Source organism: Squalius cephalus (assembly GCF_949319135.1).
Source record: "Squalius cephalus genome assembly, chromosome: 13".
Taxonomy (NCBI): Eukaryota; Metazoa; Chordata; class Actinopteri; order Cypriniformes; family Leuciscidae; genus Squalius; species Squalius cephalus.
In genome coordinates this window covers 7,584,238-7,612,062 of record NC_137134.1, presented here as the reverse complement: position 1 = coordinate 7,612,062, position 27,825 = coordinate 7,584,238, and the positions used below count along the sequence as shown (strand labels likewise).

At 37.0% G+C, this 27,825-nt stretch overlaps 1 protein-coding gene across 3 annotated transcripts in view; it reads left to right on the top strand.

Annotated features, from left to right (window-relative positions):
• The window catches only part of armc9 (armadillo repeat containing 9), a 55,220-nt gene extending 27,639 nt beyond the window's left edge, over positions 1-27,581 (top strand). For 2 of the 3 annotated variants that reach the window (XM_079889695.1, XM_079889693.1), the window contains 5 exons: positions 3,566-3,675; positions 7,646-7,782; positions 9,395-9,503; positions 12,882-13,054; positions 26,941-27,580. In XM_079889695.1, the coding sequence (XP_079745821.1) occupies positions 3,566-3,675; positions 7,646-7,782; positions 9,395-9,503; positions 12,882-13,054; positions 26,941-26,963 (552 nt within the window). In that variant the 3' untranslated portion in view covers positions 26,964-27,580. Of the gene's footprint in view, positions 1-3,565; positions 3,676-7,645; positions 7,783-9,394; positions 9,504-12,881; positions 13,055-26,940 lie in introns of all 3 variants that reach the window. The other variant, XM_079889694.1, reaches the window with a different exon arrangement.
• The last annotated feature ends 244 nt before the right edge of the window (positions 27,582-27,825 follow it).

The window sequence follows — 27,825 nt, the reverse complement described above, 5'->3', positions numbered from 1 at the left end:
GGCCTTATAGGTCAGTAGCAATACTTTGTAATTGATAAGGAACTCAACCAGTGTAGAGATGATAAAATTGGTGTTATATGACTATATTTTCTTGACGTGGTAAAAACTTTAGCAGCTGCATTTTGGACTAACTGTAGTTTCTTTATTGAGGATGCAGGACAACCAGCTAGTAAAGCATTACAGTAATCTAGTCTAGAGGTCATGAACTAACTTATCTGCATTAGAAACAGATAGCATGTTCCATAGGTTAGCAATGTTTCTGAGGTGGAAGAAGGCTGTTTTTTTATCATATGAAATATGATTTTCGAAAGACAAGTTGCTGTCTAATATAGCGCCCAGGTCTTTAACTGTAGAGGATGAAGTTACAGTACATCCTTCTAGATGCAAATTGTATTCTAAGAGATTCTGCGAACAGGTTTTTGGTCCAATAAGTAATACCTCAGTCTAAGCTGAATTTAATAGAAGAAAATTAAGAAAAAGTCAACACACTCTGTCAACTTAGATAATTTAGAGAATTCATCTGGTCGTGATGAAATGCATAATACATTTGTATATTCCATGTTTTCTTATAATAATACCTAGTGTCAGCATACACTCACCTAAAGGATTATTAGGAACACCATACTAATACTGTGTTTGACCCCCTTTCGCCTTCAGAACTGCCTTAATTCTACGTGGCATTGATTCAACAAGGTGCTGAAAGCATTCTTTAGAAATGTTGGCCCATATTGATAGGATAGCATCTTGCAGTTGATGGAGATTTGTGGGATGCACATCCAGGGCACGAAGCTCCCGTTCCACCACATCCCAAAGATGCTCTATTGGGTTGAGATCTGGTGACTGTGGGGGCCATTTTAGTACAGTGAACTCATTGTCATGTTCAAGAAACCAATTTGAAATGATTCGAGCTTTGTGACATGGTGCATTATCCTGCTGGAAGTAGCCAACAGAGGATGGGTACATGGTGGTCATAAAGGGATGGACATGGTCAGAAACAATGCTCAGGTAGGCCGTGGCATTTAAACGATGCCCAATTGGCACTAAGGGGCCTAAAGTGTGCCAAGAAAACATCCCCCACACCATTACACCACCACCACCAGCCTGCACAGTGGTAACAAGGCATGATGGATCCATGTTCTCATTCTGTTTACGCCAAATTCTGACTCTACCATCTGAATGTCTAAACAGAAATCGAGACTCATCAGACCAGGCAACATTTTTCCAGTCTTCAACTGTCCAATTTTGGTGAGCTCGTGCAAATTGTAGCCTCTTTTTCCTATTTGTAGTGGAGATGAGTGGTACCCGGTGGGGTCTTCTGCTGTTGTAGCCTATCCGCCTCAAGGTTGTGCGTGTTGTGGCTTCACAAATGCTTTGCTGCATACCTCGGTTGTAACGAGTGGTTATTTCAGTCAAAGTTGCTCTTCTATCAGCTTGAATCAGTCGGCCCATTCTCCTCTGACCTCTAGCATCAACAAGGCATTTTCGCCCACAGGACTGCCGCATACTGGATGTTTTTCCCTTTTCACACCATTCTTTGTAAACCCTAGAAATGGTTGTGCGTGAAAATCCCAGTAACTGAGCAGATTGTGAAATACTCAGACCGGACCGTCTGGCACCAACAACCATGCCATGCTCAAAATTGCTTAAATCACCTTAATTAATGAGAAATTGAACAGGTGTTCCTAATAATCCTTTAGGTGAGTGTATATATTGAAAATAGCAGAGGGCCTAACACAGATCCTTGCTGCACTCCATAATTTACTGACATTATCTTAGATTTTTCCCCATTTAAATAGACAAAATGGTAACGTCTGATAGGTACGATCTAAACCACCTTAATGCCTGTCTCCATTTGCACTCTAGATTAAGAATTTCTCTCTTGATAGCGTGAGTAATACTGTTGTACCACGGTGCATTACTTTTCTCTCTGACCTTTTTTAATCTGACCGTTCAACAGTTTCCAATGTACTAGAGAAAATGGTGCAAAAACTGCTAGTCATTTCCTCAAGTTCATTTGTGTGCTTGGGTTCACTGAGAAGCTGAGGCAGATCAGGCAGGTTATTTGTCAATCTATCGATAGTATTTGGGAGAATTGTTCCACCTGGATGATAACGCGGCACAATATGACAAATATCAGCAGTACACAGTATGCACATTACAAGGTAGTGATCATCACTTTGCGGTTGAAAATCTATATCAGTAGGATTGGTTCCATGCAATATAATTAAATCTAGTGTATAATTAAAATGATGAGTAGTGACGTTTTGCTTGACCCCAAAGTAGTTAAGTAAATCTGTAAACACACAGCCCCTAACGCATCATTTTTATTATGTACGTGAATGTTAAAATCTCTGATTTCAATCAGTGCTTTATCGACGTTGAAAATCTACAAACTCTTTTAGGAAATCAACATATACATGGTAGCCAAAGCAAAAGATGAACTGGTGCAACATCATTTTGGACAAAATTAGGCCAGTTCATTTGGAGTGCGTTTTGGAAGTTCGAAACAGCTTGCCAAAGCGAACTTTCCAAAAGCTGGTAAACGCCTTCGAACTACCATTGGTCTGTGATGATGATGCAATAGGTGGGTGTGACTCTGAGGCTCCGCCTTCTTAGATGTGACGTTTATTTCTCCTGTTTAGTCCGCTGAGGTCAAACGTCAGCGAGTAAAAGCATGAACACTGGAGAGCAGCTTTATAGTAGTAATTAAAGTTAAAGAGAGCTGAATTGCAGAGCTGGTGCAAACATCCACATCGCTATGATCAGGTGCTTTCTCACCGAAAACTGTCAGTTTTGTTGTGTGTTTAGTTTGTTATTGAGAGGAAATTGTGCAGCACACATATTCATCTAAGAGCGTGGACGGCATCAGGATGTTCGCTAACAGTATACCGCTGGTCACGCGTTTCAAACTTATTTTAACCCCTATTGAATAACTAAAAAGAACTATCACAAGAGAATATTGGGGCCTTAATGGCTATTGATTACAAAACCTTCAATATGACCCACCCCAACTTCCTGTTTCAATAAGAAACACATGAACACAGGAGTGGTGACAAGTGATCAGAAGCCCTGTTTATACCAAGGACGATAACTATAAAGTTTAATAATCGTTCAAATTTTATGAGAATAGCAATGTCCATATAACGGCAGTGGAACAAAATAGTTAATCGCTTTCAGTACGATTTTTTTTTTTCCAACAATGAAAACAATTACTGCCAATCAGAATCCACACCGCGTTAAAGAACTCGAGCATAAATGTAGCGCGCATATACAATAAACAGCGTTATCGTCTGATGGTGAGGATGCTAATATAGTTATCAAATAGTTATCGTTCTTGTTATGAACTGGCCCTAATCCTGGTATTATCATGCGTCTCGGGTGCATATAGTTGTAGACTGATATATCAGCCAGGCAATGTAAACACAGTATTTGTTCCCCTTCTGTCACTTTCATAATCTATTGATAGGAAGATGTACATTATTCATTGAGAAACTGTGGTTTTGCGATTAATTTGAGATGTGTCAGCTGTATTTTGTGTGCTAAGTGTCTCTCTGGTGCTTTGTAGATAATGACCAACATGGTGAAGATGAAGAGAAGATCCTATCCTCCATCGTCTCACAGCACAGACGAGCCCCTCCAGCGGCCGGTTACGCCCAGTTCTCACAAAAACTCCATGTAAGAACCTCATTCTGAACCCCTGCTCATAACAGGACGGATATTTGGTGTGAAAATTCGGTCATTAATTCAAATCGACGGCTGTTAACGCGTCTGTTCAGACCGACTCAAACATTCACACATGCCGTCAATGCCACAAAATGAGTTACGGAGCCAAGTGTTAGTTGGTAGATGTTGATAAATTTGTAATCCAAAGAATTTAAAGAAAATGTATCATATCAGCTTTAGTAACAGAGTTGATTATTTGCTCTTCTTTGCTAATTTTGAAAACAGGACTGAGAATTTGCTAGTTTTTGATTACTTTGGTAGCGGTTGAATGTTTGATCACTTATGATAGCTTTGGTAACAGAGTGATCATTTTAATACATCTGGTAACAAGGTTGAAGTAACTATTTAATAATGTTTCTAACAGAGTTGCATGTTTAATAACTTTGAAAACAGGGTTGACGATCATACATTCAAGTTTGGTCATTTTAATAATTTTGGTAACAGAGTTGAATTTTTAATCGTTTTGATAACTTTGGAAACAGGGTTGACGATCATACATTCAAGTTTGGTCATCATAATAATTTTCTTAACAGAGTTGAATTTTTAATCGTTTTGATAACTTTGGAAACAGGGTTGACGATCATACATTCAAGTTTGGTCATCATAATAATTTTGTTAACAGAGTTGAATTTTTAATCGTTTTGATAACTTTGGAAACAGGGTTGACGATCATACATTCAAGTTTGGTCATTTTAATAATTTTGGTAACAGAGTTGAATTTTTAATCGTTTTGATAACATTGGAAACAGGGATGACGATCATACATTCAAGTTTGGTCATTTTAATAATTTTGGTAACAGAGTTGAATTTTTAATCGTTTTGATAACTTTGGAAACAGGGTTGACGATCATACATTCAAGTTTGGTCATCATAATAATTTTGTTAAGAGAGTTGAATTTTTAATCGTTTTGATAACATTGGAAACAGGGTTGACGATCATACATTCAAGTTTGGTCATTTTAATAATTTTGGTAACAGAGTTGAATTTTTAATCATTTTGATAACATTGGAAACAGGGTTGACGATCATACATTCAAGTTTGGTCATCATAATAATTTTCTTAACAGAGTTGAATTTTTAATCGTTTTGATAACTTTGGAAACAGGGTTGACGATCATACATTCAAGTTTGGTCATCATAATAATTTTCTTAACAGAGTTGAATTTTTAATCATTTTGATAACTTTGGAAACAGGGTTGACGATCATACATTCAAGTTTGGTCATCATAATAATTTTGTTAAGAGTTGAATTTTTAATCGTTTTGATAACTTTGGAAACAGGGTTGACGATCATACATTCAAGTTTGGTCATCATAATAATTTTGTTAACAGAGTTGAATTTTTAATCGTTTTGATAACATTGGAAACAGGGTTGACGATCATACATTCAAGTTTGGTCATTTTAAAAATTTTGGTATGAAAGAGTTGAATTTTTAATCGTTTTGATAACTTTGGAAACAGGGTTGGATACTTGAACTTGACAAATGTGGTCAACATATGGGATTTGTTCCTTGCTTTAAAAAAAGTAGTTCTGATTTGTTTTATGTCGCACTGCGTAGAAAATTGGCCACTTACTAAGATTTACGATATAAGATATAGCTTTAAGATATAGCTTTTCTATAAGCGGCACCTAGTACAGTCAGAGAGTGAATTTGGATTCTGATTTTTTTTTTCTCGCAAAATATAACAGCATTTTTGTGCCGAACATTCGTGTTGGTATGAACAGGCCTTGAGTCGGTAACACAAGTACACAACTTTGCGACTTTAATGCCATCTTGGATCTATAAAATTAGTCTACCACTACTTAAAAGGAATTTCACATTGGAATGATGTTATAGATTCACACCAAATGAAGACTTATAAGGAAACAGTTAAATCAACCTATCGAAGTATAACCTAATGAAGTATTTCACATATTAACATTTGGATCATTCAGAAATCTTCCTCTGTCCATCACAAATCTAATGAATTTTACAAACTCTTAAATTATGTGTGAAATTTTAAAGCACGCCCAGATATGGTTCTTGTGCATGTCGAGTTACTATAATAAGTTCCTGTGTACTACACTTTCTTGTTGGTACAGTAACCACAAAAAGTTATTTTTCTCCTTTACCAATTAAAGTGTTGTCATTAGAGATGTTTAATTAAACAGAATACCTCAAACATCGCTCACAGCTGAAGTGCAAATGTGTTGATGTTCACCCATGGCCTTGTCGTCAATAAGGGAGAAGTCAATAGTTCTGCCCTCAAGTCAAATAACGTGTTAATGTGCAAGCAGGATATACAAGACTTCATCCTCAGTTGGATATATCCTCATTGTTTCTACTTAATGAAGCATATGGATCAGTGATGGGAACAATCCCGGACAATTGGTTGCGTGACTGTCAATGTTTTGACCTTGCCGTTTAGAAAAATGTGAATGAAAGAAAACAACATTGTATTTATGCCCTTTATCGGGCTAGAATTTATCAGAGCGTGTGTTTTTTAAAGATAATATATATATATATATATATATATATATATATATATATATATATATATATATATATATTATAATATATTGTATATTATAATATATTGTATATTATATTTATAATATATTTACTACCATCTCCCCGAAGGACGTTTGGAGTAGACCAAGTTTAGAGTGATTTCTGAAGGATCATGTGACACTTACGACTGGAGTAATGATGCTGAAAATTCAGCTTTGACATAACATGAATAAATTACATTTTAAAATATATTCAAATATAAAAGAGTTATTTAAATTGTAATAACATTTCACAATATTACTGTTTTTACTGTATTTTTGATGAAATCAATTCAGCTTTGGTGAGCAGAAGAGACTTCTTTCAAAAACATTAAAATATCGTAATTATTCCAAACTTTGCACCGCCAGTATATTTAATTATGTTAATTTATAAGCACCAATATATGCAAACAATGCATAGTATAAACATTAATATTAACCTACATGCACTACCAGTCAAAAGTTTTGGATCGGTAAGAAGAAGAAACATTGTTAAATATTGTTAAATATTATGACTATGTAAAATGACTGTTTTCTATTTGAATATATTTTAAAGTGTAATTTATTCCTGTGATCAAGGCTGAATTTTCAGCATCATTACTCCAGTCTTCAGAGTTACATGATCCTTCAGAAATCATTATAATATGATGATTTACTGCTCAAAAAACATTCATTATTATTATCAATGTTGAAAACAGTTGTGTACAATTTTATTCAGGATTTATTGATGAATAGAAAGTTCAATAGAACAGCATTTATTTGAAATGTGTTTATTTTTTACATATTTTTTTATTTATTTTTTGTATTTTTAATTAAATAAATGTCGACTTGGTGAGCAGAAGAGACTTATTTTAAAAACATTAAAAATCTTACCGATCCGAAAACTTTTGACTGGTAGTGTACAATTTTTAAATACAATTTTTGAAGCATGTCAAAATCATATTGTTGGACTGAACAGTAATCAAATTGCTGTTAATCTAACTTTGTCAGCATTTTCAGTGTTGCATCAGTTAAATTACAACACTTTTTTTTGTGCCTATAGTCAAAATAGGAACTGAATTTTTGTCTGCACAATCTTATTAGGCTACTCATTTACATTGCCATGTTGGACATGCTAATGTTGATTTGTGCATGTGAAGATGTGTCCGTCTAATGATTTTCTTTAATTAACATTTTTATCAAGCTCCTATGTATAGGTTTCTACCTAATTACCGACATTTCTGAATGGCCTGAGGCTGTGATTTAGTGAGTTTGAAGTGAAAGCATTTGATGAACGTATACTATGTGCAGAGAACATTCACTCAATATCATTCTCATTTTTGACATAGGTGGCTTTTAGAGGCTTTTGCATCGGAGGTCTTCATGTGTGTGTATGTGTGTTTGCCTATGCAGAGCTGGTGGGGACGGAGTGTACCCCGTTACCCGACTGAGAAGTGAAGGAAGCCCCGCCCACTCTCGCTTCAGTTCCCGCCCCCCTACTCGCACCGGCAGTCGGCCCAGCACTGCTGAGTCCATGCACCAAACACTGGGTACGTGTGGCATATATTACATATGTGCTCTTGTGCTATTTTATTTATTTTTGTACTGTTTTTTCTCTGAATAAAAATTATCTTTTATCTCAGAAAAATAAAAATATCATTGTCTTTGCAACCCTTCAGAAAGATGAGATTACAGTTCCATCTTTAATAAATATTCAACGTTTCATTTCCATGATTCAGTTTTTCATGGACGCTTTCCAAATGCACAGCTTGAGGAAATCACTTTGATGTGGCTTTCAGTGGCTGCAGGCGAGGGTTCGTCTGAGAATGCTCAGACGAACCCAGATATGAAGGAGTTCATTCCTGCAAGTGCTGACATTTTCTTTTAATCGTTCCCTCTGAAACATAAGTAGTAGTGAATCAAGGTATGTATGTCAAAAATGTTGTTTATCCACTCGAGGAGGTGTGTTTTATTAATATTTTATTTTATTTTTCTATCAGGTTTGCAATTTTTTCAACCCTGTTCCCTGTTTGGACCGTCTAAATAGAGTTTAAATCATTGATTTGGGTGATTGTTAACAGAAAAAAAATGTAATTGGTAAAATCGTAAACGTACAATAAATTGTAAATGATTTATAGTAGTAAGAAGAAGAACATTAAAAAGTAAATAATTTATATGTTTAAAAAGATCAAATAATATTAGCACAAATGCTCAAAATGATAACAGAGTTGTAGATTTAACATTACATTAAGATATCAATTTAGCCTTGATTAAAATATAAATAGTTATTTAATAGTTTTGAGTCTTATTTGGTGGTAGTTGTTAAATTTGCAATTCAAATAATTTAAATAAAATTGATCAGGGTTGGGTATTTTATCATCTTTAATAATTTTGAAAACAGGGTTGAGTGTTTGGTAACGGTTGAATGTTTGGTAACTTATGATAACTTTGGTAACAGAGTTGAATTAACTGTTTTAATAACTTTATTATAAGTTTATATATAAACTTTCAACAGGGTTTAATTACTTTGGAAACGGTTGACGAAACATTCAAAGTTACCAAAGTTTGGTCATTACTATAACTTTGGAAACAGAGTTAAATGTTTAATAATTTTGATAACTTTGGTAACAGAGTTGAATGCTTGATAACTTAAGCAACATGGTTAAATGCTTGAACTTGGTCAACATATGGGATTTGTTCCTTGCTTTTAAAAAAAGTCGTCTGATGTCAATGTGTACCCAACATTTGGAAAGCACCATAAAATTAATGGTGCTGGTTCTACAATCTGATTGGATGAGCCATGTTCAAAGCTGTTTGCAGCTACAAACACCAAAAATATCAAACAGTTATGTTAAAAAAAAACAGCTTTTCATCGTTTCTATCAAAAATTGGTCGAAATTAACATTTGTCTTAGTAGCGGTTGTGTCATCAAAAATATGGGACACCTGTTTAATTTATTTCTCACTGACTTTTTCTCTCTTAGCAGCAATTCCTATTCAATTTCCTTGCGAACAGCAACCACATAGCACATCTCTCCTAGACCACTTTGCATTTCCCTGTGAAAGTGAACAGCTCTCAAGTCCTTCACTGTGGCGCGTGTGTGTTAATGATGTCAGCCGCATGTGAGGTGTGTGTGACGTCTTCTAATCTTTCTCCAAACAGCCTCCGATTCTGAATGCTGGCGTTCCTCTGTGGAATCGGGGCTCGCGGGATCCCCGGAGAGACGTGTGCCTCCACCAGGCCAGAACAACACCAACGGCCAATCCTACAGGTGGGTTTGCTGCCCGTTCAGCGTATTTTTAGCCCAACATTACTCATCTTGGGATCTTCCACAACAGTTTTACATTAACAAGAGGTTTAAGGATCCGGGTGCGACATTCCATGCTCACTGTGGCATGGCACATCTAAAATGTAAAGGTCCACAGGATCCAGTGTTATCAAGCATGTCACAGGCTGTAACTTAGCTCTGGAAGGCAGCGAGCTAGAGAGAGACCAAAGGAATTTGGGGTGGGAGCGAGGCATCGAACCTTGAGTCTGCATTGCCACAGGACAGAGTTTGTCATGAGAATCCAACAACTGCTAAACAAAGGGCTTATTCAGGTACCTTTCTTCCCAAATCCCTGTCCAACCTGACTCCTGGAGACCTGTGCATGTAATGAGTCTTTGAACACACGTGCACTACATTCTCTTGTGTAAAGATATTATTACACTTTCATCCAAACTGCCAATCAAGAGTATGAGCTGAAATATTCATCGTCTTATTTATTTTTAAGACACTCTATGGGCCCTGTTTTAACGATCTGAAACGCAAGTATCAAGCGCGAAACGCAAGTAACTTTGTGGGCGGGTCTTGGGCGCTGTTGCTATTATACCGGCGGGATAAGTGACTCTTGCGCCCGACACAAATCTAAAATGGGGTGGTCTGAAGTAGCTTCATTACTCATAGGTGTGGTTTGGGCGTAACGTGAAATAAACCAATCAGAGCCTCATCTCACATTCCCTTTAAGAGCAGGCTCGCTTGTTCCATGGCGGATTGCTATTATAACGGCGGATTTGCCAGGAGCGGTTCACAGCCGAGGAGACCGACGTTCTCGTCAGGGCCATAAAACACAGAGAAGTGACATTGGGGATGGAGAAACACACCCAAATTAGCTTCAGTTAAACAGGCGTATGATAATTTGGGTAAATGTGTAAGCTAGATTTATGCCTATTTATTCACATCTTGATGGACACAACAATGATTTCCCTCATGTGGAATATTTTTCCTTGTAATTATGGATGGTTTGCAAAAATGAAAACTGCTGCGTCTGTGTGGATGAGAGAAGCAAACTGTATGCGCGTTGTGCACACGCTACATTAGCCGCTTTCCGACCGGAGGAACCTTTTCACAGTTCCTAGAACTATTGGCTAAAGTACCCGGATGTCCGGCGTGTTCGCACCGCAGGAACTAGGAACGATTTTAGTTCTAGGAACTCCATTTGTAGGAACTAATTTAGGTCCAACTTCAGAGTAGGGACTAAACCAGCACTATAGGAACTACCCGTGACGTTAGTGTACGCTGATTCACCGAACGCACGCGGAACGCCAGCACCCGCCATTTTGAAAACAGCTATAATGTAAACACACAGATTATAGCCTATATACTCCATAAACTAACTATACAAAGTTTAAACATGGAAAACAGTGATAGATGGGTCTCTAAACCTTTATGCTGAAGAGAAAATCCAACGCAACTTTGAGGGGACCAAGCCAAACATGATCTTTATCTGCCCAGCTAGCAACACTGGACATCGACCACACGGCATAGGCTAATAACCTTTTTTCATATACTGTCTACTTTCTATAACAGTTCTATCTAATAAGATATTAAACAGTACTGTTAGACAGATCGCTAACTAATAAACACAGAGAATGCGAGCATTGTTTGCTCTGGCGTTCTCAGCGCCGCCAAAATAAAGGTATGTCGCGCCGTCAAAATAAAAGTCACCGTGCTTGCGTCACTCCCTTACCCCTCTTACCAGTTCCTATGGCCACTTGGCCAGTGCGAACGCAAACAGCAAAACCGAGTTTGGGGGAGAGTAGTTCTTAGAACTGTTTAGAAGTGGACAGTTCCTAGAACTACTTGGTCGGAAAGCGGCTATTGATTATGGCCAAGCATGCGCCCTTAAAATAGCATCTGAATAACATGCAGAATGCGCCACTGACTTTAGACTAGGTTTTTCCTGGTCAGTGGAGGAATTGTTTTCTGAAACTGCACAATAGCACCAGGGAACGTTTGCACCGGAACACGCCTCCTCTTTTCGCTGCACCGCCCCCGGGAGCGCAAGTTCATACCCTAATTTACCGACGTGCGTCTGTGGAGGGAAAAGTCCACTGTGCGCGGGTGCAAAATAGGAATGATACATGCGTTGGTGTACAAAGTCAATTGCGCTGGGTGAAAGATAGGGCCCTATATCCGTTCCACCAAAATTACCCAAAACAATTTGTTCCAGGAACTTTTTTCACCCCCAGACCTGTTGCTTTCTGCGTTTCCAACATGGTCTAAAGTACCGTGAGGATTAGGCAAGTTAGTCAGGTGACGTAGGACTTCACGCGACTTTCCAGTTCCTGCTGGATTTCGTCCTCCGCATATAAGCTTAATAAAGCTTGAACCTCGTCGGCGGTCCATCGGACGTATTTTTTAAACTCCACTGTTGATTCGAATAGCAAACAACTCCGCAACAGACTTTTAAAAATGGTGGTTGAAATAAAATGCTGCTTGGAGTCAGCCAATCAAAATGCTGCGTGAACTCGTGAACCAATCGGCATGTTCAGCGCCCAAGTCCCACCCCCGAAAGTTCCTGAACTTTTAAATAAGCACTACCTCTCGAGCAGGGGTTTTCTGAGGAGGACATTTTTACCCAGAACTTCATTTAGACCCTGGTCCCTGTGGTGGAAACACACCGAGTACCACCCCAAAGATCCTGATTGTTAGAAGGCAGACTGAGATGGCGAACGGGAACATGGTTTGTGTAATATTAGCAACACATTATTAGCTGTTTGATAACGTATTCAAGAAAAGGCTAATCATATTAATTACCGTTATGTGTCCAAAGTTGTAGAGAGCAATACATAAAATGCATTACCATTCTGATACATCGACTCTGCTATTCTTTTATATTTAGAGAGAGTTTTAGAACCAGATCTGAATCATTTTAGTTATCATCCTTCAAGCAATGTTTATATGAAAAATGCTTTAGCCGTTAGCATCGTATAGAAAGCTACAAATAGTATATTTCCCACTTCATTCTATGAAAACAATCCACATATCATCATTAAAAGTTGTTTTTTTACACTCAGTTGGTTGTTGAAGCAAACTTTGAGTAGTGTAAATAGTAACTTGTCATGAACATTTAGCTTTATGCTAAGCTAAAATGCTATTTCTGCTTTTTTTAACGAAATCTTTTTTATACAAATAAAAATATCTCTTTAAAAACCTAATTTTGTCTCATTTCACTGTAAAAAAAAAATCCCTCAGCTAGAAACATTTGATTGAGAAGCAAATGCAAATGGATTCAAATGAGTCTGCTAGTCACTCTGAGCAGCGCTGGACGAAAGGCAAATTGCAAATGTAAACTTAGTGGCTTCTCTTTCATTCTCTTCTTTCTAGTGGCCAGACCGTGGGCTTTGCATGCCGGCCAAAGATTCCTCGCACCCCTGACAGTGACGCAGGCAGCGCTGGCAGGTCTCGCCTGGCCCCCCAGTTCTCCAACAGCGAGCCCCAGCAGAGCGCCAGCCGGCCCGGGTCGACAGGAAGCTCCGGGGGACGGCCCAGCCCACTGAGTGAGTCATGCACTCAACTTTCCCATAAAAACCAATACTTTCAAAATCGTCTCTCAAACAAAACTTGTGTGCATTTATCTTATCTATGGGATCAGTCACCAATCCCACCCATGTTTGAAGACTATCCCTGTGAATCCCTTTTTAATGTAAATCCAATGGCTGCTTGACATTTTGTATGTGTGCAGTATAAGTACAAACGCCTTTGTTATATACTTGTACTCTCTAATGTACCATATGTTGTGTAACATCATTGTGAGCTCTTATGTATAAAGCAAATACACACCGATGACAGGCCATTACTTACAATGATTTTACTATGGTCAAAGAGTGTTAACATTTCCGGTTCAGATTACCCTATAATTATTTAACAGGCGCATTAACGGTTTTGCTTCATTTATTAGGTGCGTTAACGATTTTTTAAATACTTTTGAGAACTAATTTGGGAAAAAATGTAATTTGAGAAATTATTTGTTAATCAATTTAAAGTTTTATACTCTAACTTTTTAATTGCTGTGTTTTCAGATGCTAAATAAATGCAGTCCAGTAACTGGCCTTAACAATATATTAAATTATTAATACCTAAAAAAAGAAAACAAACTAAACAATTTTTTTTTTAAATGTACTGTAACATATTTCATTCATTAATTTAATGTTATAATGACAAAATGAATCATAATGTGAGTAATTTGTTTAGGAATCAAACTGCACAGGTTGCAATAATGTATTTGATTCACTAAAAAGAACCAGATTAGAAGATTAATTTGTTCAGATTAGATTACACTGATGGTGCTGAATGTTTTTGGTTCATTAAAAAGAGCCGGCTCATAAGAGTCATTCTTTCAGGAATCAGATGACTCTAGTTGTGCTGTACACTTGTGTATATTACAGTATATTTATTTACACACACACACACAAACTTGTTTTTATATCTTTATGTAGATTGTCCATAGACATAATGATTTTTACTGTTAGAAATACTGTTCAAACTGTAAATTTTACACAAACCCTACCCCTATACCTACTCACCACATTTTTACATTTTCACATTTTCAAACAACATCACTATGTATGATTTATAAGCTCTTTTCCTCGTGGGGCCCGACCAAATGTCCCCACAATGTCAACATTTTCACATTTTAATATCTTTGTAAGGACATTTGGCTCTCTCAGTGTTGGTTAAACAAGAACACACACACACACACATACACACACAAAATTGTTGAAAATAAATTACTTTTTTTAATTTTTTTATTTAATTTTGTTAGAATTTGTGATTTATTTAATTAATTTTATTACGTTTTAATACTAATTAATTATTTTATTTTGTAAGATTTTTATTAATATTGTGATACACAACATTTACACAATTCACTTTTTACAGTACATTCACTCGTACACTATTTACAAACAGAAAATATGCAAAAAGTGCCACTTTGTCTGATAGCCAAAACTCTCATTCTGTTCTTCATAAAACATGGTTTTCCTTGTACTTTTACTTGATCCCCATAGAAATCACATTTGAACAATGAAAGGAGTTTAATGGAAATCTAGTAGTTTAGGTTGACCGGTGTTCCCAGAGTATTTGATTTCAGGAGGAAAAGCTTAGTTTACAGAAGTTTTTACAGTTTAAGCTCAGTTTTTTACATGAAGTGATCAATTAAAGTAAAATTATGAACAGTAAATAATAGCGTGAAGTAAATTTTTGAAGGAAAGTCATTTAAGATTATATTAAAAAAGAGAGAGATTACTATTAATGCAAATATGGAGATATTTGACTAGAGATAAGGGAACACTTTAACGTGTCTTTATTTATTTACTCTCGCATTCAGTCGTTTGTTCTTGTTTTTATTGGAACAGATGTCAAGCAGTATGAAGCACAGCTGCAGAACAGCTGAGTGTGTTATGACGTCAAAGGACAGTGTGTCTTGGAGATTGACAAAGGCGTCCTTATATGTGCATTAACATATTTTAATTAGCTGATTAAAGTGAAGGGTTCTTGGTTTAACAAGTTATTCTTAGTAATATAATTGAGTAATCATTTTATTCTGATCAGATTTGGGTTTGGGTTCCATTCTGCGTAAATTACAATTTGGACATGAATACACTTACAAATATTAATTTAGCAGACGCTTTTATCTAAAGTCACTTGCAATTGAGGCACATAGGTAAATGTCTTTCTCCTGAAGTAAATGTATACTAGGTGTTTGGGTTGTTGGTAGATGGTTTCTAGATAAATCTGACTGATTTATAGAGTGTTCTGTGTGGTTGCTATGTGTTTGGGTTGTTGGTAGATGGTTTCTAGATAAATCTGATTGATTTATAGAGTGTTCTTGGTGGTTGCTATGTGTTTGGGTTGTTGGTAGATGGTTTCTAGATAAATCTGATTGATATATAGAGTGTTCTGTGTGGTTGCTATGTGTTTGGGTTGTTGGTAGATGGTTTCTAGATACATCTGGTTGATTTATAGAGTGTTCTGGGTGGTTGCTATGTGTTTGGGTTGTTGGTAGATGGTTTCTAGATAAATCTGATTGATATATAGAGTGTTCTGGGTGGTTGCTATGTGTTTGGGTTGTTGGTAGATGGTTTCTAGATAAATCTGATTGATTTATAGAGTGTTCTGTGTGGTTGCTATGTGTTTGGGTTGTTGGTAGATGGTTTCTAGATACATCTGGTTGATTTATAGAGTGTTCTGGGTGGTTGCTATGTGTTTGGGTCGTTGGTAGATGGTTTCTAGATAAATCTGGTTGATTTATAGAGTGTTCTGAGTGGTTGCTATGTTTTTGGGTTGTTGGTAGATGGTTTCTAGATAAATCTGATTGATATATAGAGTGCTCTGTGTGGTTGCTATGTGTTTGGGTTGTTGGTAGATGGTTTCTAGATAAATCTGGTTGATTTATAGAGTGTTCTGGGTGGTTGTTATGTGTTTGGGTTGTTGGTAGATGGTTTCTAGATAAATCTGATTGATATATAGAGTGTTCTGTGTGGTTGCTATGTGTTTGGGTTGTTGGTAGATGATTTCTAGATAAATCTGGTTTATATATAGAGTGTTCTGTGTGGTTGCTATGTGTTTGGGTTGTTGGTAGATGGTTTCTAGATAAATCTGATTGATATATAGAGTGTTCTGTGTGGTTGCTATGTGTTTGGGTTGTTGGTAGATGGTTTCTAGATAAATCTGGTTGATTGTTCTGGGTGGTTGCTATGTGTTTGGGTTGTTGGTAGATGGTTTCTAGATAAATCTGATTGATATATAGAGTGTTCTGGGTGGTTGCTATGTGTTTGGGTTGTTGGTAGATGGTTTCTAGATAAATCTGATTGATTTATAGAGTGTTCTGTGTGGTTGCTATGTGTTTGGGTTGTTGGTAGATGGTTTCTAGATACATCTGGTTGATTTATAGAGTGTTCTGGGTGGTTGCTATGTGTTTGGGTCGTTGGTAGATGGTTTCTAGATAAATCTGGTTGATTTATAGAGTGTTCTGGGTGGTTGCTATGTGTTTGGGTTGTTGGTAGATGGTTTCTAGATAAATCTGATTGATATATAGAGTGCTCTGTGTGGTTGCTATGTGTTTGGGTTGTTGGTAGATGGTTTCTAGATAAATCTGGTTGATTTATAGAGTGTTCTGGGTGGTTGCTATGTGTTTGGGTTGTTGGTAGATGGTTTCTAGATAAATCTGATTGATTTATAGAGTGTTCTGGGTGGTTGCTATGTGTTTGGGTCGTTGGTAGATGGTTTCTAGATAAATCTGGTTGATTTATAGAGTGTTCTGTGTGGTTGCTATGTGTTTGGGTTGTTGGTAGATGGTTTCTAGATACATCTGGTTGATTTATAGAGTGTTCTGTGTGGTTGCTATGTGTTTGGGTTGTTGGTAGATGGTTTCTAGATAAATCTGATTGATTTATAGAGTGTTCTTGGTGGTTGCTATGTGTTTGGGTTGTTGGTAGATGGTTTCTAGATAAATCTGATTGATATATAGAGTGTTCTGTGTGGTTGCTATGTGTTTGGGTTGTTGGTAGATGGTTTCTAGATACATCTGGTTGATTTATAGAGTGTTCTGGGTGGTTGCTATGTGTTTGGGTTGTTGGTAGATGGTTTCTAGATAAATCTGATTGATATATAGAGTGTTCTGTGTGGTTGCTATGTGTTTGGGTTGTTGGTAGATGGTTTCTAGATAAATCTGATTGATTTATAGAGTGTTCTGGGTGGTTGCTATGTGTTTGGGTCGTTGGTAGATGGTTTCTAGATAAATCTGGTTGATTTATAGAGTGTTCTGTGTGGTTGCTATGTGTTTGGGTTGTTGGTAGATGGTTTCTAGATAAAACTGGTTGATTTATAGAGTGTTCTGTGTGGTTGCTATGTGTTTGGGTTGTTGGTAGATGGTTTCTAGATAAATCTGGTTGATTTATAGAGTGTTCTGGGTGGTTGCTATGTGTTTGGGTTGTTGGTAGATGGTTTCTAGATAAATCTGATTGATTTATAGAGTGTTCTGTGTGGTTGCTATGTGTTTGGGTTGGTAGATGGTTTCTAGATAAATCTGGTTGATTTATAGAGTGTTCTGGGTGGTTGCTATGTGTTTGGGTTGTTGGTAGATGGTTTCTAGATAAATCTGGTTGATTTATAGAGTGTTCTGGGTGGTTGCTATGTGTTTGGGTTGTTGGTAGATGGTTTCTAGATACATCTGGTTGATTTATAGAGTGTTCTGGTTGGTTGATATGTGTTTGGGTGGTTGGTAGATGATTTCTAGATACATCTGATTGATTTATAGAGTGTTCTGGGTGGTTGCTATGTGTTTGGGTCGTTGGTAGATGGTTTCTAGATCAATCTGGTTGATTTATAGAGTGTTCTGGGTGGTTGCTATGTGTTTGGGTTGTTGGTAGATGGTTTCTAGATAAATCTGATTGATATATAGAGTGTTCTGTGTGGTTGCTATGTGTTTGGGTTGTTGGTAGATGGTTTCTAGATAAATCTGATTGATTTATAGAGTGTTCTGTGTGGTTGCTATGTGTTTGGGTTGTTGGTAGATGGTTTCTAGATACATCTGGTTGATTTATAGAGTGTTCTGGTTGGTTGATATGTGTTTGGGTGGTTGGTAGATGATTTCTAGATACATCTGATTGATTTATAGAGTGTTCTGGGTGGTTGCTATGTGTTTGGGTCGTTGGTAGATGGTTTCTAGATCAATCTGGTTGATTTATAGAGTGTTCTGGGTGGTTGCTATGTGTTTGGGTTGTTGGTAGATGGTTTCTAGATAAATCTGATTGATATATAGAGTGTTCTGTGTGGTTGCTATGTGTTTGGGTTGTTGGTAGATGGTTTCTAGATAAATCTGATTGATTTATAGAGTGTTCTGTGTGGTTGCTATGTGTTTGGGTTGTTGGTAGATGGTTTCTAGATACATCTGGTTGATTTATAGAGTGTTCTGGGTGGTTGCTATGTGTTTGGGTTGTTGGTAGATGGTTTCTAGATAAATCTGGTTGATTTATAGAGTGTTCTGTGTGGTTGCTATGTGTTTGGGTTGTTGGTAGATGGTTTCTAGATACATCTGGTTGATTTATAGAGTGTTCTGGGTGGTTGCTATGTGTTTGGGTCGTTGGTAGATGGTTTCTAGATAAATCTGGTTGATTTATAGAGTGTTCTGGGTGGTTGCTATGTGTTTGGGTTGTTGGTAGATGGTTTCTAGATAAATCTGATTGATATATAGAGTGCTCTGTGTGGTTGCTATGTGTTTGGGTTGTTGGTAGATGGTTTCTAGATAAATCTGGTTGATTTATAGAGTGTTCTGGGTGGTTGCTATGTGTTTGGGTTGTTGGTAGATGGTTTCTAGATAAATCTGGTTGATTTATAGAGTGTTCTGGGTGGTTGCTATGTGTTTGGGTTGTTGGTAGATGGTTTCTAGATACATCTGGTTGATTTATAGAGTGTTCTGGTTGGTTGATATGTGTTTGGGTGGTTGGTAGATGATTTCTAGATACATCTGATTGATTTATAGAGTGTTCTGGGTGGTTGCTATGCAGGGTCCGAAATTAACACCCGCCAAGCGCCAAATGCGGGTAGATTTCCCGTTTGGCGAGTAAATCTCATAAGGCTATCCGCCACAGTGGCGGGTGAATGTTCATACCAAAATATAACATTTTCAGCGCGCACGCGGTCTTCTGCCTCTTACGAGCAGAGAGATAGCCCCGGCCGCGCGCGCGCACGCACAGAGCGGCTGAGCGTCAAGCTTCCCCGTACTTTTTGATAAGCGTCCTTGACAGGGCGGCCAGAGCTTCTTTGCAGCTTAAGTCGGCGGCGGTGTGTACGTACAGTTAACGCTTTATCTGTTGACGGCGCTGAGGAAAAAGGATATGTGAAGCTCCCGCGACTGGAAGAAGCGGTCGCCGCCTATTTGTGTCCTGCTCATCACAGCCGTGCAGAGCGTCTTCAGCACTCGCGGATCGTGCATACTCCGCCGCTGGCTAGGCTGCTTCTGCTTTACACACCATGACCGTTCTTTTCTCGAGAAAAGGAGTTTTCTCATAGCGTTTGCAACGCAATACTCGTTCCCTTATCTCTCAGGGAATCGAGGTTATGTAAGTAACTTAACCGAGTAGCCTAAGTTCTGCCTTCCCTTCCACATGAGTCAGGAAACAAAACTGACAAAAAACATTTTTATTTCACCCCAATGAAAGTAGGCTAATATTTATATTTCTCTCATTTTGAACAATATATGAAGAGTTCAGATGCAAAAGCCTCTAAGTGCCATCTGAAATTTTCTTCTAGAATGATCATTTTTATGAAGCTCGTATATTTAAGTTCAGTAATTTCACTTAAATGGCAATGAAAATTACCTATTAATTGCCATTTAAGTGAAATTACTGAACTTAAATAAATGAGCTTGATAAAAATGATCATTTTAGAAGAAAATTTCAGATGGCAACTTAGAGGCTTTTGCATCTGAACTCTTCATATATAGATTTTTTTTATTATTATTATACATTTCAAATTTTGCTCTGGACAATTTTTTATGTTTGTATTCAACATAATAGGCCTACCTTATTACAGTATCTCAATTAAAAGTACTGAAATGAATATATATGTGACAAAAAAAAAAGGCTGTTTATTATTTTGGCCGGTAAAAAATATGCTTGGCTGGTGGATTTTTTCATCTACCAGTCCCCGTGGCAGGTGAGCCAAAAAGTTAATTTCGGACCCTGTTGCTATGTGTTTGGGTCGTTGGTAGATGGTTTCTAGATCAATCTGGTTGATTTATAGAGTGTTCTGGGTGGTTGCTATGTGTTTGGGTTGTTGGTAGATGGTTTCTAGATAAATCTGATTGATATATAGAGTGTTCTGTGTGGTTGCTATGTGTTTGGGTTGTTGGTAGATGGTTTCTAGATAAATCTGATTGATTTATAGAGTGTTCTGTGTGGTTGCTATGTGTTTGGGTTGTTGGTAGATGGTTTCTAGATACATCTGGTTGATTTATAGAGTGTTCTGGGTGGTTGCTATGTGTTTGGGTTGTTGGTAGATGGTTTCTAGATAAATCTGATTGATATATAGAGTGCTCTGTGTGGTTGCTATGTGTTTGGGTTGTTGGTAGATGGTTTCTAGATAAATCTGGTTGATTTATAGAGTGTTCTGGGTGGTTGCTATGTGTTTGGGTTGTTGGTAGATGGTTTCTAGATAAATCTGGTTGATTTATAGAGTGTTCTGGGTGGTTGCTATGTGTTTGGGTTGTTGGTAGATGGTTTCTAGATAAATCTGATTGATTTATAGAGTGTTCTGTGTGGTTGCTATGTGTTTGGGTTGTTGGTAGATGATTTCTAGATAAATCTGGTTGATTTATAGAGTGTTCTGGGTGGTTGCTATGTGTTTGGGTTGTTGGTAGATGGTTTCTAGATAAATCTGGTTGATTTATAGAGTGTTCTGGGTGGTTGCTATGTGTTTGGGTTGTTGGTAGATGGTTTCTAGATCAATCTGGTTGATTTATAGAGTGTTCTGGGTGGTTGCTATGTGTTTGGGTTGTTGGTAGATGGTTTCTAGATAAATCTGATTGATATATAGAGTGTTCTGTGTGGTTGCTATGTGTTTGGGTTGTTGGTAGATGGTTTCTAGATAAATCTGATTGATTTATAGAGTGTTCTGTGTGGTTGCTATGTGTTTGGGTTGTTGGTAGATGGTTTCTAGATACATCTGGTTGATTTATAGAGTGTTCTGGGTGGTTGCTATGTGTTTGGGTTGTTGGTAGATGGTTTCTAGATAAATCTGATTGATTTATAGAGTGTTCTGTGTGGTTGCTATGTGTTTGGGTTGTTGGTAGATGGTTTCTAGCTAAATCTGATTGATTTATAGAGTGTTCTTGGTGGTTGCTATGTGTTTGGGTCGTTGGTAGATGGTTTCTAGATACATCTGGTTGATTTATAGAGTGTTCTGGGTGGTTGCTATGTGTTTGGGTCGTTGGTAGATGGTTTCTAGATAAATCTGGTCTATTTATAGAGTGTTCTGTGTGGTTGCTATGTGTTTGGGTTGTTGGTAGATGGTTTCTAGATAAATCTGGTTGATTTATAGAGTGTTCTGTGTGGTTGCTATGTGTTTGGGTTGTTGGTAGATGGTTTCTAGATAAATCTGGTTGATTTATAGAGTGTTCTGGGTGGTTGCTATGTGTTTGGGTTGTTGGTAGATGGTTTCTAGATAAATCTGGTTGATATATAGAGTGTTCTGTGTGGTTGCTATGTGTTTGGGTTGTTGGTAGATGGTTTCTAGATAAATCTGATTGATTTATAGAGTGTTCTGTGTGGTTGCTATGTGTTTGGGTTGTTGGTAGATGGTTTCTAGATAAATCTGATTGATTTATAGAGTGTTCTGTGTGGTTGCTATGTGTTTGGGTTGTTGGTAGATGGTTTCTAGATAAATCTGGTTGATTTATAGAGTGTTCTGGGTGGTTGCTATGTGTTTGGGTTGTTGGTAGATGGTTTCTAGATAAATCTGGTTGATTTATAGAGTGTTCTGGGTGGTTGCTATGTGTTTGGGTTGTTGGTAGATGGTTTCTAGATAAATCTGATTGATTTATAGAGTGTTCTTGGTGGTTGCTATGTGTTTGGGTCGTTGGTAGATGGTTTCTAGATAAATCTGGTTGATTTATAGAGTGTTCTGGGTGGTTGCTATGTGTTTGGGTTGTTGGTAGATGATTTCTAGATACATCTGGTTGATTTATAGAGTGTTCTGGGTGGTTGCTATGTGTTTGGGTTGTTGGTAGATGGTTTCTAGATAAATATGATTGATATATAGAGTGTTATGTGTGGTTGCTATGTGTTTGGGTTGTTGGTAGATGGTTTCTAGATAAATCTGATTGATATATAGAGTGTTCTGTGTGGTTGCTATGTGTTTGGGTTGTTGGTAGATGATTTCTAGATACATCTGGTTGATTTATAGAGTGTTCTGGGTGGTTGCTATGTGTTTGAGTTGTTTGTAGGTGGTTTCTTGAGAAATATGGTTGATTTATAGAGTGTTCTGGGTGGTTGCTAGATGTTTGGATCATTGTTAGGTGGCTTCTAGGGCATTTTGGGTGATTGATACAGCGTACTGGGTGGTTGCTAGGTGTTTGAGTTGTTTGTAGGTGGTTTCTAGAGAAATCTGGTTGATATATAGAGTGTTCTGGGTGGTTGTTAGGTGGTTTCTAGGGCATTCTGGGTGATTGATACAGTGTTATGGGTGGTTGCTAGGTGTTTGGGTCGTTGGTAGGTGGTTTATATGGCATTCTGGGTGATTGAAACAGCATTCTGGGTGATTGCTAGGGTTGTTGGTAAGTGGTTTCTAGAGAAAACTGGTTGATTGATAGAGTGTTCTGGCTGGTTGCTATGTGTTTGGGTTGTTGGTAGGTGGTTTCTAATTGTTGATTGATCATTGTTCTGGACGGTTGCCTAGGTATTCTGGATTGTTGCTAGAGTGGCTTTGGTTGTTGCTACAGTGTTTTGGGTGGTTGCTAATGTGTTCTGTTTTTGCTAACACATTCAGAGTGATTGATAGGTGTTCTGGGTGAAGGAAAGGGTGTTTAATTTGTTGCCTTGTGGTTGCTAGGGCTTGTTCTGGGTTATTAGGGTGTTCTGGCGGTTGTTTGATTGCTAGGTTGTTGGTACAGTGTTTTGGGTTGTTGCTAAGGTGTTTGACTTGTTGCTACAGTGTTTTTTGGCTTAAGGGCATTCTTAGTTGTTTCTACAGTGTTCTGGGTTGTTTTGTAGGTGTTTTTTTTGGGCATTCTGTGTGATTGATAGGTTGTTTTGGGTGGTTGCTAAGGTATTATGGGTGGTTGCTAATGTGTTCGGGGTTGTTGCTGAGCAGTTGCTAGTGTTCGGGGTGATTTATAGGGTGTTTTAGATTGCATCTGCTAGTGTTGTCACGGTACCAAAATTTCAGTATTCGGTACCAATACCAGTGAAAATCCACGGTTCTCGGTACCAATTTCGGTACCAAAGGGCTAGAAATCAATAAATTCTTTGCTGATACTTTCTCGTCATCATGGAGAGCGCAGTTCGCACCGTTTCAATAGTCGATCTCCGAATGCAAATGAACTTACTCTGAATTTTAGTATTGTTTTTATATGAGGATCCTTTTTTAAATACAAGGTCAATATTGATTTTCACTAACGACAAAACAACAAATTATCCGTGAATTTATATGGAACTAATCTTAAAAGCTTTCCATCTTTACTCTCCTCATGTAACGTTGCATTCGGAGATCGACAAGTTTCTCCTTTCCACAAGCACTTGCTCTCCCGTGGCGTCTGTCGTTGCTATGCAACCATGAACATAGGCGCGCCTGGAAAAACGACCGCGCCTACATTTGGAATAACGAATCTGCACGTGCAAAAAACGCGCTATGTGAACGGCCACTTATGGCAATGTGACATTAGCCTAATCCAAAATATTTCCGTATGTGTCTCTTTCCTCCTTTATCAACAAGTGGATTTACAGCCACCACATCAGCAGCACCGCCGGTCGCCATGTCTCAGCTTTAATAAAGAGGACGCGCAACTGCACGCGCTCAGTGCATGCATGCATGCATGCGCATCAAGGAACCGGGTTTGAACGGGTCCTCGGTACCACCGGTACTTAAGAAAACTTGGTACCGTGACGTTTAAATTTTTTTATTACCGACTTGGTACCGAAGTACCGGGTCTTTTGACAACACTAGCATCTGCAGTGTTCTGCTAAGGTGTTCTGGCTTTGTTGCTAGATGTTTACAGGGTTATTAGTTGGTTGGTAAAGTGTTGTGGATGGTTGCCAGGGCATTGTTGTGTGGTTGCTAAGTTGTTTTTGTCGCACATAACTTTATTTTAACAGTTGTGGTAATGTGCAAGTAACTTACTAAAACCGAAGTAACATTAAAACAGTCATTCTGTCTTGACATTACAATGTCATAATTTACTCTTACTGTAAATGCATGTATTATTACTGTATAAAGTTACAGGGTTACACTATTTTAGGGTGTCCTTGTTGCAGTGTAATACATTTAATTACTGAGTAATAATTAATCATGATTAGGGTTTGGTTTATGGTCAGTAGCATGCAATTATGCATCATTTCGTGGTGTGCAGCGGAGCCAAGATCTGTATTTGTATCTGTATCTGTAACAATCTCAAAATGATTCATATCTGTATCCGCTACTATTGTAGTAGCCTATTCACAAACTGTTTGCTCAAGTGTAGCGTTTTCTTTGAGTTCACAGTGTAGCCTGTTCCCTCAATCGTGTAGTTCAATTTTCCACATTTATTGTATGTCATTATGTCAGTATCAGTATTTGCTTTCTACCATGCACAAATAAAAATGTCACTGAACTTTTGCTGTGTAATTGTAACAATGAACACTCAAACACACCAAACCAACAATTACTAAAAACACAAACAAAAACTGATTTTGCACGGGCACTTTGCACTAGTATTATAAAATTATATAAAATTGTAGAACATGTGTATAATGTAGTATTTCAGTTGATTTACTCTTGCCAAGCTCTGATTTCTATGAAACACATGGAAAGGCAACAGCAACTCAGCAGATTGATCATTCATACACTCATTCACTTCACACAGAGACACACTCATTATTGCGTAGTGGACTTACAAGTTGTTCCATTAAGTTTGCTCTGGTCACTTGCGAGTGTCCGCCATGTTGAATGGATTCTTCTGATAACGTCGGTTAGAACAACGACGTGACGTTTCCAACGATCAGTAAACTTATATAACAATAACATCAGCAGCAGTGTAGCAGATCTATTCCGCCAAGAACAAACATATTAACATTGGCATATCCAATACCATGCCAAACACTCAGGACAGTTGTCAGGACAGAAATAAAAAAAAATGTTTTATTTATTTTATTTTTTTTTATAAGGCCATATCAAACATTTTATATCCATTCCACTATGAGGTCTGTCTTTCAGAAATGAGAATGGAATTAGACTTGCCCATAGTGTATTTAATGGTGACTTCTTCCTGCCTGATGCATTACTGGAAAATCAATTATCCTCTATAATGCACACATGGTCAAGGCTCCACATTATGTTCAGTTCCGGTTAAGGGCTCCATCTTTTTATCTCACCGATCGTAATATTACAAATTGGAAAAGGCACTCAGTGTGTCTGTTCTGACCACAATCTGATCAGTTAAGACCACAAGGAATATGGCTGTTGAACTAAGAATACAACATTACCCAATGTGAGATCACTGCTAGAAGGGTGAAGCTCACAAAACCTGTCAAGAACATTTATGGGTCATATTTTGTCTCAAAATTATGGCTTTTTTATTTTTAATCAAATTAATTACAGAAATTACATAAGAAAAGCCCTCAGATAAAAATGATTCAAAGACATTGCATGGTTGTAGCAGATGAAAAAATAATTTAATAGACGATAAAATAAACAACAAAATAGTCCAACTTGGGGAGGGAAATACTGTTGTGTTCTGTTCTGTCATTGTTCCGATTGTAGAAAAAAAAATATTATTACCTTTTTTTATGTACGGGTCAAAAAGCATTATATTTGTGTTCATTTATAGCACTTTTTTAATGAATTGCACCAAATTTACATTTGATATTGACGAACAAAAATGTTAATGTCTTAATTTTTATGATTTCAGTTTTCACGTTACGTGCTTTTGTCATTTTATTTTATTTTTTTTCTTTCTTTTTATATATATATATATATATATATATATATATATATATATATATTTGCAATTTTATTTGCATTTCAGTTTTAGTTTTTATTTATTTTCATTTAATAATTTTAGTAATTTTAGTTATTCTTATTTCAGTTTATTGCCAAGCCAACATTTCACATTTTGAATTATTTAAATTTTTTAACTAATATTTACTGTATTTATATTTAATTTCAGCCTCATATCAATTAACATAATTTAATTAACAGAAGTTTATTAGTAAAAAAAAAAAAATATATATATATATATATATATATATGTGCACACACACTGTATGTATTAAAAATTCTCAATGACATTAAAATAGTGATATATTATTTAAATTGTAAAATATATATATATACATTATTTTAGTATTTATTGCATTTATAATGATTTAAATCAATGGAAAATAATGAGAATATTTTGGTTAAATATTTTCACAATTTAAAAAAACTTAATGCTCTTAAAAAAAGTCTCTATGGAAAATGTAATTTATGTAAAAATATTTGTTGTTTTTTGATTTTGGATATTTCTTATGCATATTGTATTTCACCATATGATCCTTTACATTTAATTATGTTCTTATACTTATCACCTGCAATTATAGATTTAAAGAGATAACAAAATTGCAAAAGAATGCATTAACGAGTAATTAAAGTGACTAGTTATAAATGTGACACACATGTTTATTATACTGCACACCTTCTTTTCACCTTCCAGGCAGCCAGTTGAACAGAAAGTGAAAAAGGGAAGCTTTCAGCAGAAGCCTATCGCCAGAGGAGCATCCAGCTTCCTGTAACAGCATCCAAATTTCTTATCAGGCCGTGGGCCTGTGGAACAAAGCTGAGGATTGTGGCTCCTGAGGACCTTTCAGCCCCTGCCATAGAGCGCCTCTGTAACACAACGCACTTCAGCAATCATCACAACAAGTACTTTCATTATCCCACAACCTTCCAAACGCCTGCTGCTCCACTCCGGCTTTGTTCCTCGTGAACCTCGACCACCCTCACTCAGAGGAAGCAGATGTATTTAAAAACACATTAAAAAATGAAGGCGTTTTCACTCAATGTTAATTGTGTTTTTTGTATCGCACTCATGGTTTTATTGTTGTTGCAGCTTATGTAACCTTGTTTCAGATAGCCTGCAGAGTCGTACAACTTCAAATTCACTTGTAGTTTGTTTTGCATGATTGTGCTGTGTAAAATAGACCTGATGGAGGAAACTAACACAGGTAACTTTGAACTACCAGATTATTGTTTGGATATATATTTTGCCATTTTAAAATTAGCTTTGTGCTTTAAAGTGTTTTGAAGTCATAGATTGTGAATATTTTTTTACATTAAATATAATACATTTTATATAAAAATAAAATGTCCTGTTGTGTCATATTATTTAGGCATGTTGGCATGATCAAGACAATCTGCTGAGGTTCAAACTGAGCTTGAGAATGAAGAAATAAGGTGATTTAAGTGACTTTGAAAATGGCATGAATGGCTGTTGGTGTCAGACGGGCTGGTGTGAGTATTTCAGAAACTGCTGATTTACTGGGATTTTCACGCACAACCATCTCTAGGGTTTACAGAAAATATACCGAAGAAAATATCC